The 21,756-nt window shown below is 32.7% G+C and overlaps 2 protein-coding genes across 2 annotated transcripts; one reads left to right on the forward strand and one right to left on the reverse strand.

The window, feature by feature from the left end:
- Nucleotides 1-5,894: 5,894 nt before the first annotated feature.
- LOC142624042 (pentatricopeptide repeat-containing protein At3g22670, mitochondrial) lies at nt 5,895-7,763 on the forward strand. The gene has a single exon (XM_075797541.1). The coding sequence runs from the start codon at nt 5,979-5,981 to the stop codon at nt 7,626-7,628; it is 1,650 nt and encodes a 549-aa protein (XP_075653656.1). The 5' UTR covers nt 5,895-5,978; the 3' UTR covers nt 7,629-7,763.
- Nucleotides 7,764-8,419: 656 nt separating this feature from the next.
- On the reverse strand, nt 8,420-19,810 carry LOC142623315 (DExH-box ATP-dependent RNA helicase DExH16, mitochondrial). The gene is made up of 17 exons (XM_075796714.1): nt 19,533-19,810; nt 18,463-18,586; nt 17,409-17,530; nt 17,125-17,315; nt 16,410-16,550; nt 16,045-16,167; nt 13,625-13,702; nt 13,020-13,188; nt 12,306-12,418; nt 12,070-12,150; nt 11,489-11,554; nt 11,261-11,325; nt 11,020-11,065; nt 10,818-10,934; nt 9,101-9,192; nt 8,881-9,024; nt 8,420-8,804 (listed from the first exon to the last, which is right to left on the reverse strand). Exons 1-16 carry the CDS (start codon nt 19,597-19,599, stop codon nt 8,910-8,912), a joined length of 1,710 nt encoding a protein of 569 aa, XP_075652829.1. The 5' UTR covers nt 19,600-19,810; the 3' UTR covers nt 8,420-8,804; nt 8,881-8,909.
- Nucleotides 19,811-21,756: the final 1,946 nt, after the last annotated feature.

Below are 21,756 nucleotides of genomic sequence, written 5' to 3' on the forward strand. Positions count from 1 at the left end.
GTGACTCCCTCCTCGGACAGACGCAGGAGAACTTGAGACCTCGTTATAAAGGTCAAGGGACAACTCCGTGGAGACTAGTGGTTAAAAGGGGTGAACCCTTGAATGTCCTAGAGGCACCGATATTTGAGAAACACCAAAGGCAAAGGCTGTCACCTCCACATTAAAGACTCTGCACCTACCTCCCTGGCCGCATTAATGGGGAATTGACCCCTGAATAATGGAACGGAAACTTTTGGTCACTATCCAGAGGCACTAAGAAAAGAAATATCTAGGGGGGAGGGGGTTGGAGCAACACGTGGACAAAATATCAGAAAGAGAAGTATTTAAAGGGGGGGGGGGACCTAGAACAAGGGCAGAGGACTTTTTGTAATCAAAAGAAAAAGAAAGAGAAATAATAGAAAAAGAGCTCTCGGCTTACGTCCGAGGAGGCATATTTGCGATAGTTGTTTGTTGTTAACAAGTGCTTGTAGTTCTTAGCTTGCTACAAAATCCTCAATACTTCTAACCTGGGTTTCAAGCCCACACTCTACAAATTTATATTGTTTAAGGCTCATTGGGCCTGAGCCCGTAGTTGTTCTTGGGTCCAGGTGCAATTGTGTACTTACATTAATAATACAAAATTTACAAAAGAAAAAAAAAAGTGAAAAAAAAAAAATTACCCATTACTTGATTTCTTCAAAGTAAAGTACCATACAAAAAAAAAAGATAAAGATAAATCATTCCATAGTCTTAAAAGTAAAGTACCACACAAAAAGAAAAAGAAAAAAAAGATAAAGATCAATCACTCCACGGTCCACACTCTAAATACTAATTATTATCTTAAATATTTATAATCCACTTAATAATATAAAATTTACACAAAAAAAGTGAAATTTTTTTTTACCCAGTTCTTAATTTCTTGACATTAAAGTATCATACAAAAAGAAAAAGAAGGTTAAAGATAAATCACTCCACATTTCACACTCTAAATACTAATTACTTTCTTAAATATTTATAATCCACTTAATAATATAAAATTTAGAAAAAGAAAAAAATTACTTAGTCCTTTGTTTCTTGAAAGTAAAGTACCGTATAAAAAGAAAAAGAAAAAGAAAAAGAAAAGATAAAGATAAATCACTCCACAGTTGACACTCTAAATACTGATTACTATCTTAAATATTTATGATTCATTTAATAATATAAAATTTACAAAAAGAAAAAAAGAGAATTTTTTTTTATCTAATTCTTGATTTCTTGAAAGTAAAGTATCATACAAAAAGAAAAAGATAAAAAAATAAAGATAAATCAATCCACAATCCACACTCTAAATACTAATAACTATCTTAAATGTTTATAATCCACTTAATAATATAAAATTTACAAAAACAAAAAAAAAAAGTCAAAAAAGAAATTTATCTAGTACTTGATTTATTCAATGTAAACTACCATGCAAAAAGAAAAAGAAAAAGAAAAAGAAAACAGATAAAGATAAATCATTTCACAGTTCACACTCTAAATATTTCCCAAAACTTAATTTCTTGAAAGTAAAGTACCATGCAAAAAGAAAAATCACTCCATAGTCCACACTTTAAATACTAATTACTATATTAAACATTTATAATCCACGTAATAATATAAAATTTACAAAAAAGAAAGTAAAACAAAAAATTATCTAGTACTTGATTTCTTCAAAGTAAAATACCAAAAAAAGAAAAAGAAAAAAGGAAAAGATAAAATAGTCTTGAAAGTAAAGTGTCATGCAAAAAGAAAAAAAAATTATTAAGATAAATCACTCCACAATCCATATTTTAAATACTAATTACAATCTTAAATATTTATAATCCACTTAATAATATACAATTTACAAAAGAAAAAAAAGTGAAAAAAATTTACTCAATGCTTGATTTCTTGAAAATAAAGTACCACACAAAAAGAAAAGATAAAGATAAATCACTTCACAGTCTAAATTCTAAATACTAATAACTATCTTAAATATTTGTTATCCACTTAATAATATAAAATTTACAAAAGAAAAATGAGTGAAAAAAAAATTACCCTATACTTGATTTCTTAAAAGTAAAGTACAATAAAAAAAATAAAAAAGAGATAAAGATAAATCACTCCACGGTCCAGACTTCAAATACTAATTACTATCTTAAATATTTATAATCCACTTAATAATATAAAATTTACAAATGAATAAAAAATTTACTAGTACTTGATTTATTAAAGTAAAGTACCATACAAAAAGAAAAAGAAAAAAACAAATGATGAATCACTCCATGGTCCACACTCTAAAAATTAATTATTATCTTAAATATTTATAATCCACTTAATAAAAAAAATTACAAAAGAAAAATAAGTGAAAAAAAATCACCCAATATTTTATTTCTTGAAAATAAAGTACCATACAAAAAGAAAAAAAAGAGAGAAAGAAAATAAAAATAAATCACTCCATAATCCACATTCTAAAAACTAAATAATATCTTAAATATTTATAATCCACTTAATAATATAAAATTTACAAAAGAAAAAAAAAAGTGAAAAAAAAACTTACCCAATACTTGATTTCTTACAAGTAAAGTACCATACAAAAAGAAAAATAAAAAAGAAGATAAAGATAAATCATTTCACAATCCACACTCTGAATACTAATAACTATTTTAAATATTAATAATCCACTTAATAATATAAAATTTAGAAAAGAAAAAAATGTGAAAAAAATAATTTAGCCAGCATTTGATTTCTTGAATGTAAAGTACCATATAGAAAAGAAAAAGAGAAAAAAAAAAGGTATAGATAAACCATTCTACAGTCCATACTCTAAATACTAATAACTATCTTAAATATTTATAGTCTACTTAATAATAAAAAATTTACAAAAGAAAAAAAAAATTCCCAATAATTTATTTCTTGAAAGTAAAGTACCATATAAAAAGAATAAGAATAAGGAAAAACAAATCGCTCAACAGTCCACATTCTAAATACTAATTTCTATGTTAAATATTTATAATTCACTTAATAATATAAACTTTACAAAAGAAAAAAAAGTGGTAAATTTTTTTTTACCCTGTTCTTGATTTCTTGAAAGTAAAGTACCCTTGAAAAATAATGAGAAAGAAGAAGAATAAAGCAAAATTTCTCTATAGTCCACACTCCAAATACTAATTATTATCTTAAATATTTATAATCTACTTAATAAAATAAAATTTACAAAAGAAAAAAAAAAGTGAAAAAATTTACCCATTACTTGATTTCTTAAAAGTAAAGTACCATACAAAAAAAAGAGATAAAGATAAATCATTCCATAGTCTTAAAAGTAAAGTACCATACAAAAAGAAAAAGAAAAAAGAAGAAGATAAAGATCAATCACTCCATGGTCCACACTCTAAAAGTTAATTATTATCTTAAATATTTATAATCCACTTAATAATATAAAATTTATAAAAAATAAAAGCGAAATTTTTTTTTACCCAGTACTTGATTTCTTGAAATTAAAGTTTCATACAAAACAAAAAAGAAAAGGTTAAAGATAAATCACTCTACAGTTCATACTCTAAATACTAATTACTTTCTTAAATATTTATAATCCACTTAATAATATAAAATTTACAAAAGGAAAAAAAATGTGAAAAAAATTGCCTAGTACTTTGTTTCTTGAAAGTAAAGTATCGTATAAAAAGAAAAAGAAAAGATAAAGATAAATTACTCCACAGTCGACACTCTAAATACTAATTATTATCTTAAATATTTATAATCTACTTAATAATACAAAATTTAGCTGCACAGAGCTTTAACCTTTTTTGAGGATAAACGACAAACACAGAGATTTAACCTTTGATGTACACAACTATAGGGGTGACTCAGACCTTGTAGGTTTTGAGCTACACGTGGGTGGAGAGTTCAAACTTAGGTTATAAATCATAATGGCTGGGCTTGGTCTTTTTGTATATTTTAAGAAGGTCGTCAATTGTTTTTAGAGAATTACATTTATTTGGTCTAATTGTCAACCTTAGCCAATATCAATAAGTAATAGTAAAAATAAATTATTATAAGTTATTGGGTAATAGTTTAAAAACTTAATGAAAAATGTTTAAAAAACTAAATGGAAAGTTAGAGCGTCGCATGGTAGGATATCATGTATTCCCAGGTGAGGTTTCTACTTTTGTGTGTGTGTGTGTGTCTATATATATATATATATATATATATATATATATTGATCGGGTCTGATAAGTTTCTAATTTATTTCCAATGAAATCAAAGTACTGTTTTATAGGTAGGTATTACTTCTGTCTATAGTAAGTAGGCACTATATGTATTACTACAGTACGTAAATTTAACTTTCCTCCTCTTCAATTTTTTGACCATAGTAGGCAGGCACTACACTATAGTGACTGATGTACGGAATGTGTGTAGGTTGAACTGTTTTGGGTTTGTTAGTAATGAGAGTTGCCTAGAATATTTAGTAAGTGGTTAGGTACCTCTACAAGAATACTAAGTTAAATCACACAAAGGCTTAAAATCACTAATTCTCAAAAATTTATTATAAGAATGAGAGTACAAAAGTGTTTATGCAATTTCTCCTACTACTAACAACCATTAGTTTCTTGCCCAGTGTCAAACTAACATTGTTTACATCTAATACAACTAATTCATTAACAAGACTAACTAATTTAAATCAGTGACGGCTTCAGAAATTTTTTCCAAAGTGGTACTTAAGAGGCATAAATTATACAATATAATAAAAAGAGAAATTCATATATTAACGCCAACAAAAAATAAAAACACAAATTCATATTTGAATGAAGATTTTTTAAGTTAAAGTTAACAGGAATTCACTTAAAAGATAAATATGAATCTTGCACAGAAAATGAATCTTAGGTATGTGGTTTCCTTATCAAATATTTGTTGATAATAACCAGCAAAAGAATAAACAATAAACTATAAATTCATTTGAAATATTAATAAAATTATTAATTATTTTTGTTTAGTTGTTTTATTATTTTTCTTTATTAACCACTAGCAATCTAGCACACACCCCACTGTTTGGTTTGTTTTGCACAACGTAAAGAATACAAATACACTGCATCATCTACCTGCCTAACATAGGGTTTTTTTTTTTTTTTTTTTTTTTTTTTTTTTTTTTTTAATGTGTTGTTCTGGGTGTTGCCTTTAAGTGGACCAGGACCACTACCTCAAGCCAATGCAGCCATTTTTTTTTTTGGTTGAGAAAAATGCAGCCAATTTAGCCTAAAGAGAACTAGAAGAAAGCCTAAGTCAGAGCAGACAAATATAAAATTTAGCTCAATAGCTTTTTTTTGGGCCTTTTCTTTTTGCTTGAAAGGCTCAATATATTGTTAAGTGGACCAAAGAATAGTTTTATTGGGCATAAAAAAAAAAAAAAAAAAGAGGGTGGTCACAATTATTTTTTAAGGGCTGGCAAATATAAAATTTTAAATTATTATATATATATATATATATATATATATATATATATATATATATATAATTTTCAGGTCATGGTGGTCCCTGGCCTCAATGTGCTGCCGCCCTTGGTTTAAATAATAAATCTAATCACTATTTGAGTGTTAGGTAGGCACTACATGTATTACAAACATTAACATTTAAATAATAACTCTAATAACCATTTGAGTGTTTTTGATTTTTTATTATTATGTTAGAAATATAAATTTTACGGGCTTAGGCTCAATGAATCACTATCTATACTACATGGATTGGTTTTTTACATACGAAAGAATTAAATTTTAAATCTTTTATTTATTTATTAAAAATTTTATTAATTGAATTATCTGAAATTTACTTATGACCGTCTTTTTACGGACACCTAAAAATGTGAAACAAGCCTTGTACACAATCTTCGTGCGCATTGATTTGTTTCTTGGTGTCTCTCATAGGCTCAAAGCCCACCATACGTAGAGCTCAGACAAATCCATTTCCTAAACAATCTTTCATTGTCTCATCCTTGTCCAAACTCCAAAATGCTCTCGTCGAAGTTCCAAATTCTCAAGCTTCTCTCTCACACAAGAAAAACCAAGCCTTTCATCTTCTTATACCACCCACTATGCACCATGACTGACTCAACCCAACTCACCGAATCACCCGAGCTTCCAAGTTGGATCAAATTCAGCGACACCCAAAACCCATCAAACCCAGATTCAGATGATGATTTTGTTATACCTTCACTTGCTGGTTGGGTTGACAACCACAAGTTTCATGATCACAGCAAAGTTGTTAAGCAAATGCTAAGTGAAAACACTGAGACAGAGGTTGATAAAATCAGCAAAATCCTCAAGAATTGGTACCCGTCGCCTGATAATGCAGCGGAAGCTCTAAATGGGTCTGGTTTTATTGCATCAAACAGTTTAGTTGAACAGCTTTTGAAGAGATTTAGCAATGATTGGGTCCCGGCTTTCGGAGTTTTCACTTGGGCAAAAATGCAAACAGGTTATAGGCATTCTCCGGAGCTTTATGATTCCATGGTTGATATCTTAGGAAAGGCGGAGCAGTTCCATACTGTGTGGGAATTGGTGGAGGAGATGAATGAGTTAGGTGGGTATGTCACATTGGTCACAATGAGTAAGGTTATGAGGAGGCTTGCAAAGGCTGGTAAATACAAGGAGGCAATAGAGGCATTTAGGAAAATAGAGATGTTTGGTGTGAGCAAAGATACCACATCAATGAATGTACTAATGGATGCATTGGTGAAAGAGGGTAGTGTTGAGGATGCCCATGATGTTTTCTTGACGTTCAAGAAAGTAATACCTTTGAGTGCTCACACATTCAATGTATTGATACATGGGTGGTGCAAGGCTAGGAAATTAGACCATGCCAAAAAGGCTATGGAGGATATGGAGAAACATGGGTTTCAGCCTGATGTGTTCTCCTATACTTGTTTCATTGGAGCCTATTGTCGGGAAAAGGATTTTCGTAAAGTGGATAAAATTCTTGAAGAAATGAAAGATAAGGGCTGCCGGCCTAGTGAAGTGACTTACACTATTGTAATGCATGCTCTAGGGAAGGCAAAAAGGTTTAATGAAGCTTTGGAGGTTTATGAGAAGATGAAGAGGAATGGCTGTGTTCCTGATGCATCAATTTATAGCTCTTTGATATTCATTCTTGGTAAGTCTGGTAGGCTTAAAGATGCACGCGACATATTTGAGGACATGACAAAGCAAGGAATTAGTCGGGATGCATTGACATATAATACCTTGATCTCTTGTTATTGCGTGCATTTGCAAGAAGAGGCGGCGATGAAGTTGCTTCAGCAAATGGAAGAGGATACTTGCAAGCCAAATCTTAAGACTTATGGTCCTCTATTGAAGATGTGCTGTCAGAAGAAGAGAATGAAGGTGCTATACTTCTTGTTAGACCACATGTTTAGAAATGACATCAGTCCAGAAGTCGGGACTTATTCGCTTTTGGTGCATGGACTATGTAAGAATGGGAAACTTGAACACGCTTGCTTGTTCTTTGAAGAGATGGTGTTGAAGGGAATGCTTCCAAAGGATTGCACATACAAGATGTTGATGGAAGGACTTGAGGGCAAGAGTATGACAAAAGCAAAGGAACATATTGAGAATTTGATGTCACGGGCACAGAACAACAAAGCAAAAGAGCACATCTACTAGAATGATAGTTTTTATCTTTAGACCAGGATGAATTGCTTCAGCTATTTTACATATTGAGAAGTTTCTAATATATTACCAATGAAATCAAAGTGTTATTTTTATTTTCTAGGATGATGAATGTGAATAATTTTATCAGTTTTGTCATTTTTGACAGATGAGAAATTTATCATTCCATTATAGTGAATATATCAACATGCGATATGGTATCATTTCAACTTTAAGAATGTTCGCAATGAGCTCCAGTTTTCTAAAAACTTTGGAGGACATATTTCTTCCCATGTAGTTAAAAGTTAAAAACTTGAAATTATGCTCTTCAAATAGTTGACAGAACCAGTGTGTTTGACCAAAAATTGTGTCTAGTTTTTGGGCTTCCAGAAGGAAGGTGCAATTCTAACTGGTCTAATATTATCAAATTCTAGGCATGGCCCAAAATGGGAGGCACCTAAGAACTAAGATTTACAGGACAGGATGTTTCCCTGAGTATATACTCTGCAAAATTATGTTGTACTTCCTGCCATGCCACTTTTGGTGGGATTTTGACACCAACTTCACAATAATGCTCACGAATGGATGTACCGGGTGCTCATCCATTATCCTTTGATCATGAAATTAGTCCCTCAAAAAAGGTCATGTTGCACATTTTCCTTGCATACTTTCTATTGTGGATCCTATACTTGCATATTATACCAGATCAGATCTTGGCCAACTAATATTGGTTCACTTCAATCTTTAGACGACATTACAAGTTTAAAAAGAGTAATTATTCTGAAGAGGTGGAGCTTATATCACATCGTAGTCAATAATATTTTTAGATTATTGTAGTGCAAATAATACAATGATTGCCAAAGTAAATGATTGAATTAAATAATTTGAAGTAAAGGAATTTTCTTGAAGAGGTGGAGCTTCATGCTCTGTTTTGGTTGTTAATCAGGACAGGAGAGGTAAATACACATATATAACGAGTTGAGTGTTAAAGTGACTAAACTAAAAATTCAATTATCCTTCTCCTAAAAGCTTTTGAAGATCTAAGAGAAGGAATGACTGTATCATGGAAAATGAGGACTTTCACAAATGCTGTCAGATGTCTTTGGACAACTGAGAATTCATTCTTGTACATGGTGGTAACCTCCTTGCCCTTGGCCTCTGCGACCCTAGTCCTTCCAGGAACTCCTTAACCTACAAATTTTTTGTAGAACAATAAGAGAGCTATCAAAATAAAAACTAACATACTTCAAATCCCAAGCAAACTCACAGGCTGCAAATGGCCTTCTGTGAGGACTTTCACAAATGCTGTCGGATGTCTTTGGACAAAAGTGAATTCATCCTTGCACGTGCTGGTAACCTCCTCGCCCTTGGCTCCTGCCACCCTAGTCTTTCCAGGAACTCCTCAATCAACCTACAAATTTAATGCAGAACAATAAGAGAGCTAGCAGATTAATAACTAACACACAACAAATCCTAAGCAAACTCACAGGCTGCAAATGGCTTTCTGTGATGACGCCAGCTCACGGTCTGGGAATGAATCCTCCAATCGAAAGCTCAACCAAACATAGAGATCCAACACCTTCAATTTTGGTACCAAAAGAGAAATTTTAGTAGCAAACCTACCTTATATAATAGTGAGAAAAATGAATTCTAGTAACATTTTTCTTGGAAGCACGAGTCAGGGAAAATGTGGTATATTCAACTTCTCAGTTTGACAAAAGAATACTACAAATACATCTTGAATGACTCTCAATGTATTTTCCTTTAATCCTTTGTCAATCTGGAAATCATTTCCACAGAAAACAAAATGTATACATCTACAATATGACATCAACTGCAGGAATGTAGATACTACAATGGCCAAATTACAAGTCTTCACCCAAATTTATTGGCAAAGTTTAAAACTTAATCATTGCAAAAAATCCTATATTTTGGAAAAGTTTACCTCATAATCTTCCATAAATAACATGGAAATTATGATCAGCTTGTGTCAGAAGACAGCCAAATGGCAACCAGAAGCCAATTGTCTCCAAGATATGAATTCTAAGAAGAATATATATAGTAATGTACTTTGCACACAAATTAAAAGTATTTTCATTCAATTTTTTTCTTGGCAAGTACATATTCTGCCAAGACGGGGAAACAAAGGGAAGGGAACTGCCCAACTACATGAGTTCTATATGTGAGCTACTAACCAGCTACAGCAACCATGTCCAACAATTTAGAGATATCATAGATTCAAAAGGAGACAAAGCAAAATAAAAATCTTCAATTAGAGGAAAGACAGAAGGACAACAACCATTGTAACAATGCCTTTTTGTTTGGGAAGCAAGATCCCAACACCCTCAAAATCTCTACCATTGTGCTCATTCCAAATACTTCATATTAGGCAAAGAGGGCCATGAGCTCTAGCCTAAATGACAGCTCCTGCTCCTATAAGAATAGGATGGAGAGTGAAGTTGTGTGTAACTTACTAATGACTATATATTAGACAAAGGGACTGTCCATGCTACAACACCCTAACCTTCCCCGCAACCAATACTGTTATTTATAGATCTTTGCATTCTGCAATTAAACCAATGAGAGCAAACACCAAAGCCACAATAGACTACAATTCTAAGCTGCCAAAAAGTGAAAAAGTATATGAGTAACCAACTCCCCTTATACAGCATCAGCTAACAACCTATGTCTTGATCAAATTATATGTAGTTAAAATCTAGAGCTAAAGTTCCTTGAAAACTAGCAATTACTCAAGTTCAATTCCTTCATTATCTAATTAATTCCAAACAGACAACAGATGTGCCTCACCTCCTATTCTATCATGCAATGCCCATAATCATGATTAACTCTGATAATTCATTTCACTAATAAAACTGATGTACCTTTTAATTGCAAAATTATTCTTAGCCATTGAAATTTACTGATATCAATATGATAATTACTGTTTAGGTTCAATAAAATTGGTGAAAATAAAAAATTAATGCATATTTTAGAAGATTAAGGTCATTTGCAAGATTCAATATAAAAATTTCAGATCCTCTGATGTCTATTTAGGCATTATGTAGTGTGTTTCTAAACATGCAACATATTAGAAGATTCCATCAATGAAAGGAATTTTTCAACCAATGAAATTGGGAATTGAAAACCAGTTAATCTCCCCAGGATCATAACTGATGCTTAGAAAAAAGGATGTAAAGACTTTACCTTGTGTATGGATTCAAGCTCCTTGAGAGCAGTTTGTGTTTTTGGCACCTTGAGTGTCCCTGGTGTAAATATTTCTCGCAGCCGAACTATGCCATTGTTTGCATAATTTTGTGCAAACTGGTTCACCAGGAGAGATCATATTAATTCATAATTAAAAACAAACATCGATTTATTTTTTTAAGATCTACATGTTCAATCTTACCTGTGTAAGACCTTGAGATGAAATCTCATCACCCATGTCAACTGGACTGCACAACACAATTATTAATAGAGCTGAAGCTGAACAAGTTCATGAAAAAGAAAAAAATACCCTAACTTGCTCAGTCGACCAAGTTTTCAGTCTTAGGAGAATTCCACCAAGATAGTAATCACATTCTAGAAACTTGGGTAAACAGTAAGCCTGAAACAATTTTTGACCATTTCAAATGAACTAAAGATATTACCTGATGCAGAAAAGGTACTTATCATGCAAACCAAGGGGCAACTCATCAATAACAGCAGCAACTTTCTGGTATCAATAATGTAATTGGGATCCAAAGTAAGAATTGATCCAGGATATTACGTAGTTACAGGGATGAATATACTTGACATTCATGGTTGCCAAGAACAAAGCAACATAATAAAAAACGTTTCCCCTGATTGATGGGGAAGGGAGCATGATATAAACGTACCAACATTTCTTCACAATCAGCAATAAAATAATTTTCCGATAATTTAGCGTTGTCTAGAAAGTGCTCCTGGAAAATTTAAGAAAAAAGGTCTTTTAAGTATCACACGATTGGAAACACATTGATATCATAATGCAGACAAAAAAAAAAATGCACAAGTTTCAATTATTTAACAAACAGTTACAATTCTCAGCTACTTGATAGCATCCATCATAAAAGTCAAACCCATTCATTGAGGAATCATGCTATTTTTGACAATCATAATTTGTTTATCTTGTTAATCTCTCATTTGCGAGGGGGCAAGAGAGTGAAGCTCCAACATTCAATGATCTCCACATAAACATATATGAATTTTCTATTTTATTTTCATTCTTTTCCTCGTCATTAAAAAAATCCATGATAAAGGTTGAATCAGCAACCCTTGGCATCACTTACGCAGATTACAGACACTTTTTTTTTTTAATTGTTCTAGAAAATGTATTACTCAATAAATAGCTAGGGCATAAAGATCGATAGACATGAAACAAATGAGTAGATGACAGATACAGAAGATACAAAAAAAAAAAGGTCGAATGAAAACCTACCAATATCTGATGGAGGCTATTTGTTGGGTGTACACGTGAATGCATATACATGAGATCGAAGGTAGGAAATAATCCAGCAAGCTGCATTGCAAGAGTTACTTCAATTAAGAAAAGAGGACACAACATAAAATAAAAATAATTAAAAAAAAATGATACTAAACCACATAATTATCGTGTAATGAAAAAGAACTTAAGAGAAGTCAAATGCATAGCCATCTCATTGATGGTAGAATAACCTCTAGCGTGGGCGATGGAGATTCGAGTGATGAATGAAGCAAGGGCAGATCCTCTACATCTATACAAGTGACTTTACCAATAGGAAATTTTGATCCATACCGGCCAGCTCTCCCTACAAGCAAATCCAATAAGTCATCTTGAAACACTCATGAAGGATCCAAATAGACATCTCATTTCATTCAGAAACCAAATACCAATAGGGGTTCCACAGGCCACTCTTTTCCATGGAAGAGCATATGGGGTGCAAGGGTCCCACGAAAGGTGACCCTTTTTTGTGTGGACTGTCGTGGGGGAGAAATATTGACAACTGATATCATCAGTAAGAAGCACTTATTGAAAGTTAATTGGTGTTGTATATATAGGAGTAGGGAGTCATTTGAGACAAATAATCTGGTCTTTTGTTTTTGCTTTTTTTGGATAGTTTGGGTGATGCAAAAATATGTGATTGAGATTAGGAAGGTTGACAAGGAGGATTCCATGCCATAGGGTCATAAAGGTTTGGCAAGCTGTAACTCTATGTATTACGAGGAATCCTCGGTGCAAAAGAAATAGGACTTTTGACGGAGTTGAGAGACCTACTTTTGTAATCAAAGAGTTTCTTTTGAGGTCCTTGTATGACTGGATGACCGACAGTCTAACATGGGTACCATCCCCTTACAACCATGCTATTACTACCAAAACAAAATTCTAAAGTTCAGCTAGGATTAAGCTACCTGCAATTTGCTTGATTTCAGGTACCATAAGATCCCGCATCTCAATGCCATCAAATTTCTTCATGGTTGAAAAGATGATCCTGGAAATGTTCAGATTGAGACCCATCCCAATGGCATCACTAGCCACAAGAACATCAAAGTCACTGCTCGCATCGTTGAACATTGTTGCCTGCAGTCCTAAAGAACATTTTAACTCAGCTAATCCTTAATCATCAAATATACAGACCATAAGAGAGAAAATTAAAAAAAGGGAAAAAGAAAAAAAAAAAAACAATAATCAACAGAAAAATGAGATGCACACAATATACATTAATATGCAAAGCAGTACATCAAGTAGAAGGTTTTCTACATATATATAAAATATTGAGGAGAGGAGATGTCATTTGAGCTAAAGAGAGGTGGAAAATAAATTTTGTTATTAATATATGGCAAACACATAACTCACTATAGGGAAAAAATTATATGGAAATGCATAACAGAAAAAGGAAGAAAAGAGAAGAAAAGAACATATAAATGACTTCAATTAATAGTATACATCTAGTCCAATGAGTTAAGATTAGGTATAATTGAGGAAGAGGATTTCAGACACAGAGAGGAAGGCATACCTGTCTAGTTCGAGTCTCAGGTGGCAGCGAACCATAAACGACAGAACAAAGATGCTTTCCCCCATTTTCAATTTCCTTCTACAGTGGAGGAGAAAATACAAATGCAGTTTGACAAGTTAGTTTACTAAGTCAAACCTATATTATGTCACTTTTGCATAATATAAACAGAACTAAGAAAAGGGAAGGAGACGGAGCTCCTTATGTCAAAGAATAAAACTCAATACATGGTATGTCTACAGCAACAAATATTGGAAAGTAAATTTTCTTTCTTCCAGATACATATACTTCCTTCAGAAAGCTAAAGAGCAGAAGTATAGACATTAATGAGTAGAAGAACGTTTGATTGAAAAAGACCCTTCAGTTCTTGAGTTAATAAAAGAGTTCTTCCAATTCGGTGGCTTGATCTCTTCCAGCAGCCTGAGCTCCTCCAGTCACCACTCTGACTACTTCGGACCTGCATCTTCTCCTTGTCCATTCATTGGACACAGATTCTGGGTACATACCAAAATACAAGCCTTTTGATAAAAAGACTAATGCAGGATGACCTAAAACAACTTGAAACAGAGGCCATAGGAGAATACTCAGTTTAATTACATCAACAGCTTCCACTGCTGCACAATCTAACCAGTCTCCTCTCCTAAGCTAACAAAGTATGAAACTTACTTCTATGAAAAAACACACATTATCTATTATCAATTACAATTCAAAACAAACCATAGTTTGATCTTGTTATTACTTTTGCTCATGACCAGTATCTTTTTTTTCTAATAATAAAATTTTATTAAGGCAAAGTAACTATCTCATTTACACAGGATGTTAGCCTAAAAATTTATTGAGAAATGAGAAATACAATCGAAACGAGAAGGAATCAGTGAAATCTACAATAGAATGGGCATCACTAAGACCCAAAACACTAGACCAGTGAAAAATTGATTGAATAAATAGCAATTTCAATTTCACCAACAAGGCTTCCTCGTCTTCAAAATCATAATGATTCCTCTTTGTCAAAAGTGTCCACAACAGGCATATGGGAACTAGATTCCAAACTAAAGACGAGTGTTTACCAAACAAATTCCTCCATCTAGATAAAAGATCAACAATACTTCTTGGCATAACCCACTGAACCCCAAACACCAAGAAGGTGAAAGTCCACAATGCATGCAACATCAGTCTACCAAAGTGATTCCTCTCTACATGAGATTGTCACAATTCAGAATCTTTCCCCAAGCTACCGCCCACACAAAGAAAGCAACTTTTTTTGGAGCCTTAGCACACCAAATACATTTCCAAAGGACGTGTATTACTCAAGCCTCTCAAGGCCCCATTACCAATATTAGCCCAAAGCCTATTCAAAACTTCCAAACTTATTTTGAGACACCCTTTTCCATGCCTCAAACATGTGGTCCTCTATTAGAATTCAGAATTGCATTTCAAAAACTTACAATCCAGTGTTTCCATTCAACCAGGCCCCATTACCAATATTAGCCCAAAGCCTATTCAAAACTTCCAAACTTATTTTGAGACACCCTTTTCCATGTGTCAAACATGTGGTCCTCTATTAGAATTCAAGATTGCATTTCAAAAACTTACAATCCAATGTTTCCATTCAACCAGGTAACACAAAATATTTCATGCCAGGTAATTCTACATTTTAGCTTGATTGAGCCTAGATCTTAGCAAAGTGATGCTAAACAAAAAGTCAAAAACTAGGAAAGAAATAAAAGAACAAAAAGATAAAACCTAGGAGTCAGCAGGGAAGCCAGGAGTCAGCACCAAGCCATTGAAAAATTCCAACGAAATTTTATTTCATCAATCATAGACTTGTCTCCATTGGAGGATAGTAGCACACTTATATAGACTACTAGGACTAAACCCTATTCCCAATTAACTTGGGCCAAAGCTTAATTATTGAACTACAAATATAACCTTGACTCTAGAGAATTAAATAAAATACTAATAACCTAATAAGACCTAAAATAAATCCAGTGGACCAAAAGTAACAGCAGAAAGCCTGTGATCATCATAAGCACTAGATGTTAGATCGTATCGTGGTTTAAAAATTTGCTTTATTAAGATAAAAGACCCAAATCAACATAGCAACCAAATTTTAAATGATTTTACACCTTTTTTTGCACTCGTTCATTTTATACATTTTTGCGTTCATCCTTTTTCTCCCAACAAGTACATATATTTCATCTAAATACACCAAAAAAAGGAAAGGAAAAGAAAAGATTATAAGATAGATAGCTAGACAGATTTATGTTCACCACTAACATATAATCACAAGAAAATTTAAGTAAAAAAAAAGAATGATTCAAGAAAAAATAATTGAAGCCATGTCATATGGGGTTAAAAAGAAAGAAAACACAAGCACAGAATGCAATGATGGCAGTAGAAACAAAAGATCAGTAATCACTAACCTTTAGCCTGTATATGGCACGACGTGAAAAGGTTACAATGCAATCGCCTGTTTGTATATTAGAGAAGGACCCAAGAGGAACCTTCATTGGAACTAGAGGTGAAAGTCTCTCATAAAATTGAACCTACACAGAAAAACCAGTCACATGATACAGACACCACAAAACTAGCATAGATCTAACAGCCACATAATGGCAAATAGCCTGATTATTTAAGATGGATAACTGCAATTGGCCCATAATTATATTTCAAATTCACGAAACGAAAAGATTTCATCTATGTAGAAGTAAGGTAGCATTAATATATATCCTTTATGAACAAAACACAAAAAACTTGACTGAACATTACATAATTTTTTTTTTTTTACCTCCACCTCATCACCAGTCACTCTCAATATTTCCTGGATGAGGGGGACAGCAGCTGGATCTCCACAAAGGTGAAGCTCATCAGCAGAGATTCCTAATAGAGCACGAGTAAATGAAAAACCTCTTGTCCTACATCCCAACATCTGTTTTTGGTGGAGGAAGGGGGAGGGGGAGGAGGAGGAGATAAGAATATGAATATAATGATAATAACATAACAATCACATTCATAATTGCATATGCTTGGATTTTATAGAATTCATCAACAATAAATATAAAGTCAAACAATCCAATAACTTGGGATTTACTGGACAACTATCACTTCACCAACATACTCCAGCTAGGCCACATCTTCAAGCATATGAAAGCCACCATGATGTAAATGATATTTAATTCTAATATAAGTATTGATATAAGATGAAAATAATGATCAGCTTTTTTAACATGAAATCCAACTCATTATTTAAAAAAAAAAAATGCAGGAGAGGGGTCTTTTAAATAAATTATATGTACTTTGAAATTTTGTCATGAATATTTAGGCCGGACCCAGACCCTCCACAACTATGAACTATAGAAACTAAATCAATTGCATTAAAGGTGCACTCCCACTAATTTCACATTTATATAAAGCATAATAATATCAATTCCATTAACAGAAATTTTTTTTTGATCTTTCTAAAATAAACAGACAGTAAGTCTCCAGATAAACCAATGACATGCCTGAATTTCATCAATAACGGCACAATGGTAGTCTGAAGTTACATCAGCCATCTCAACTGTCACGGCCTTATGTTTTGCACCTTCAACCTCCTCTCTCTCTTGTCCTGTAATGAGATCACAAGGAACATTTGCCTTGTTCAACCTTTTTGCCACCTCCCATGCTAACAATCTCAATGGACCACAGTATATGCCTGCAGAGTGATCACAGATACTTAACCGGTTTACTTACAGCTATGGTACTCCCTCTTAATTCTTCAACTAAGGGCATTTAAAAAGGAATTTACCAGAAGAACTTGACTGAAGTTGCTTCAGAGCATTGTGTGTTTTACCACTATTTGTGGGACCCATATGCAGGATAACCTTGCGATGTTTTCTTCTAGCATTTGGGTACCATGTATGAGGACGACTGAAATGGATTGAAAATTCCATTGTGAGGACTCTAAGAAGATGGTAAAAGTAAATATGGCATTCACAATTACCATAAGCATATTAACAGGAGTGACTGGGTCCTAAGATTTGATCATGGGAGGAAAACATTTATTAGATCATTACAAAAAGGTTTGATCAAAATCCAAACTTATAAAAAAGTGCACACACCAACCAACAGTATTACTTTTATGCGCACACATGGGCATGCAAACACTAAGGGCATCTAAATGGAAATGCGTCTTTCAATTGATCTTGCACATCAATTTAAGGAGCAAATTCATCTTACATAACCAAGATATTGGTGACAAAACCAGACCTATTCATCACCACAGATAATTAAATCTCAGAGAAGAATATCAAGAAAAAGTTTCATAGTAGCTTGGGATTCAACAATGAAATGTATGGTACTGTCCTTAATCCCTTATACAAAGTCCTGTGGTTATAAAGAAACATGTCAACTATTCTGTTAGATTAGATTTTACTTAATTTAAAATATTCTTTCTTATCACCTGTTGCTAACTTGCTACCCAAAATCTAATCCGATAAAAATGGAATAACTGGGTCCAATTTTTGTTGTTTTTGGGGGGTCCTGCAGTTCCGGCCTGACTTGAGTACTTAGTTATATATAAAACGATAGAAAAGACACTCTATAACACAACCAAGCAACATAGCAATTTATTTTATATATTTTTATACATTTATCAAATGTATAAAAATATATAAAATCATTTAGTATGATACACTATAAGCAAAGGAAAGGGTCATGATAATCTAGTAGTCAGAAATGTATTATGTAAGTCAGTCGATACAATTTTCAGGTACAAAACTATGCATATCAAATGCAAAAGTACTATAATTCTCCTAAGTGAAGACAACACTACTTCAGCATCTGTGAACCAAAATTCTTACGTGAGATCTGTAAAGTCAAACTTTGTGGTACCATTGCCACTGCTGAACTTTCTCGTTGCACCAAAAAGAGTAACTAAAGCCTCAATCCTTGATTCCAAGTGCAGCCATCTGTGCTCCATATTTCCTGTTGCACAATGGAGAGAAAAAAAGAGTAAGAAAAACTAAAAAACAACAAAACAAGTTCAAACACCAAAACTATTAATTTTGATGTAAAAAAAAAAAAAAAAAAAAACTGAATAATTGATAGCAACATGTTAATGAAAAATAAGGAAAGTTCATTATAACTAATAATATAAATTTGAAGCTAAATAGCCACCAATTTATATGTGATCAGTCCCATGACAGGATTAGGCTCCTTATGTTCATTATCTGATGATGAATATCTCTAAAGCAATTATTTAATGGTCTGAGCTAGATGAAACAAACATCTACTCAAGAATACACATATTGAATTCAGCTCTAACACTACATTTACTGCTAAAATATCTTGCCCATGAGTAGGAAAACTTTCCAAATAATAAAATTAGAGACTTGGGCTAAGTTTATTGCTAACACTTCACTATGTTGACCACATGCTTGTTATTAGTTTGCTTGTATTAGCTTTTTACTGAAAGCTTATTTGCCTATCTGCTAAAAACAAAGCATCTAATCCAAATCCACACTGATATACCCACCAATCAGGAAAAACAAAATAACGTATACAGCCCAAAAAGAACAAATTTTGAAATCAAAATTTCTTTCTTCTAACCTTAAAAAGTCAACTCATATGATCCAACAGTTATGAGAGATTCAATACCCAATTTCCAGACATTTCCCACATATTCTTACAACCAAGACAATTTGAATTTACTAGTATCGCTAAGGATGTGTAGAAACAGACATTGAATTTCCCTAACATGGGTTTACTTTTTCATCTCTAAACAAACACAAACTGAAACAAAAAGACCCAAAATTTGCTTTTCCTTTATATTTTTCCACACCTTCAACTAATTACTAAAACATTATAAAAAAAAATAAAAAAAACTGAAAATTTCAAGAAAGAAAATGAAACAAAGGTGTGGATGTCGAACCGTGAAGAGAGCGAGAAACAACACCAAGAGACGAAACTCTTCTACGAAGTAAGAGCGAGGAGGCCATTGCTTCTGAATTTTTTAGCAAAGATTGTTGCTTGAAGTAGCAAATGAAAAGCAAATTGAATATAAAAGTTGAGAGAAAACTCAAAAACGAGAAGTGGGTGTGTCAACTATCAATGTAAGACATCGTATAATATGAAGAAGAAGTATTAGAAAAGAAGCAACATGCGGTGTTCCCTCACTCGAGAACTCTTCAGCCTCGGAGTTTGTGGCCTTCGGTTACTAAGTTCTAACGCTGTCTTCGGGTCAAAGACTCAACGGAACCAAGCAAAACACTGCAAAGTGCAAAATACTTCGTTTTCACGGTACTGAAAATATTCCCTGAAAAGTTCTGGGTTCAAGTCCAGCCCAACAAAATTGCAGCAAAACCCATGAGGCCCCATGGCCAACATGCTCCAACTTTAGCATTAGGGCCAAAGAATGAAGAGGAGGAAGAAGAAGAATATGTAAAAAGAGAGCATAAAAGTTTAGCCTAAGCTTATAGCCCAATAGCTATTGAAACTAGCTTACTTTAGCTTTAGCTATAGTACTTGTTGGGCCAATTGGGTTCCTCCAATACTTGAGATACTTCTTCATTTTCATTCAAATGCCTATTATTTCAAAAAGAAACTTGTTCCCTTCTCAATTTTTTTTTTAATTTAAATTTTATTTTTGGTTCCTTACATATGGAGTTTGTTCAGTTTTGGTTCTTTGATTTTTAAAAGGTGTAATGATTTTAGTCCTTTCGAGTATTTTTCGTCAATTTCTTACACACATTTTTGTTTGATTTTATTTACTTAAATATGAAGTTAGTTCGATTTTAGTCTCTCAAATATGGGATCAATTCGATTTGATCCCTTAAATATATGGTGCCTCAAAATTTTGTTACTCACATAAATGGAAAAATGGACAAATTGACTATATTTTTACATTTTTAAATTTTTAAAGGTCAAAATCGAACAAAAACCATGTTTTAGGGACCAAAAATTAAAATGGAATGACCATAGTTATTTTGAATGATAAATTAATTTGTTTTTTAAACAAAAATTTAATAGGATAAAAAATTAAAATTCTTGAAATCATTTAACTTTATTGTCAATCTTTTTATAAAGTATAAAAATTTGAAATTTCCTCTCCCTAAATTGCTTTATTATGATAAAAAGAAAAGAAGTGGGGTATTTAGGTATTGCCAGTAAACTTTTCATTAAAGTGTATATTTGAGTTAACGATAAGTTTTAGATTTTTAAGAGAGAATTTGGATTTGTTTTGGTTTGGAAGTATTCTTAAATAAGCTGAAAGTAACTTCGAATGGAAGAGACATAAATCACAAAATTAGAGTAGATTTGAAATCTTATTTGACACACTTAGTACAAAGAGTTAAGTGAACTTCTTACAATTAGTTCATATGTTTTTCCTCTTTGAATCGATAGGTATCATATCGAAGTAAGATTAGTTATGTATGTCTAGATCTCATGTGCAGCTCTAAATCAAACCAAATATCAATGTGAAATCCTAGATATGTGGAGGGTTGGGTGTCTAAACTCAAAAGTGTATTATTGTGACATTGACAATACAAAGTTAAGCTCAAAAAACTACCAACCGGGCTGGGATTAGATAAGGGTATTGCATTACAGCATTGGTCGTATTGGGATTATGAGTTATGACAATGACATTATGTTTGGACTTTGGCTTGACTTCCAAAATAAAACCTTCATGTCCATGGTGACCATAAAATACGGCCATCGATCATAAATTCTTATAAGAACAGGCCCACGTATATATTCAATGCTAGTCAGAGAATGAAGGACAAGACGTTGAAAATATGGACTCACGCATGGTGATTTGAAAGCCAATATGGAGGGTGATATAATGCCTGGAAATTGAAAGGATAAGACTGCTATACCACAAATGTATAAGGAAAAAATGGATGGTGAGAGGCTCTTGAGTCTTGTGGCCATTTTCATCTAATATTGTGAACATAGTCTTCCCTTGTGTCTATGTCTAATGAACCCCTTTGATTTGCTCCTGTTTCATGGCTAGTGATGACTAAAAGTTAGGCAATCTAGGCTTTGAAATATAGCTAATCCAACCACTATGGTTTAGTTATCTTGGGAAAAATATCTGGTTAATTTCAATGGTAGAGTTAGAAAATTTTTCTTGAAGGTCATAACTGACCCCCTAA

This window comes from Castanea sativa, chromosome 2 (genome assembly GCF_040712315.1).
Source record: "Castanea sativa cultivar Marrone di Chiusa Pesio chromosome 2, ASM4071231v1".
Classification (NCBI taxonomy): domain Eukaryota; kingdom Viridiplantae; phylum Streptophyta; class Magnoliopsida; order Fagales; family Fagaceae; genus Castanea; species Castanea sativa.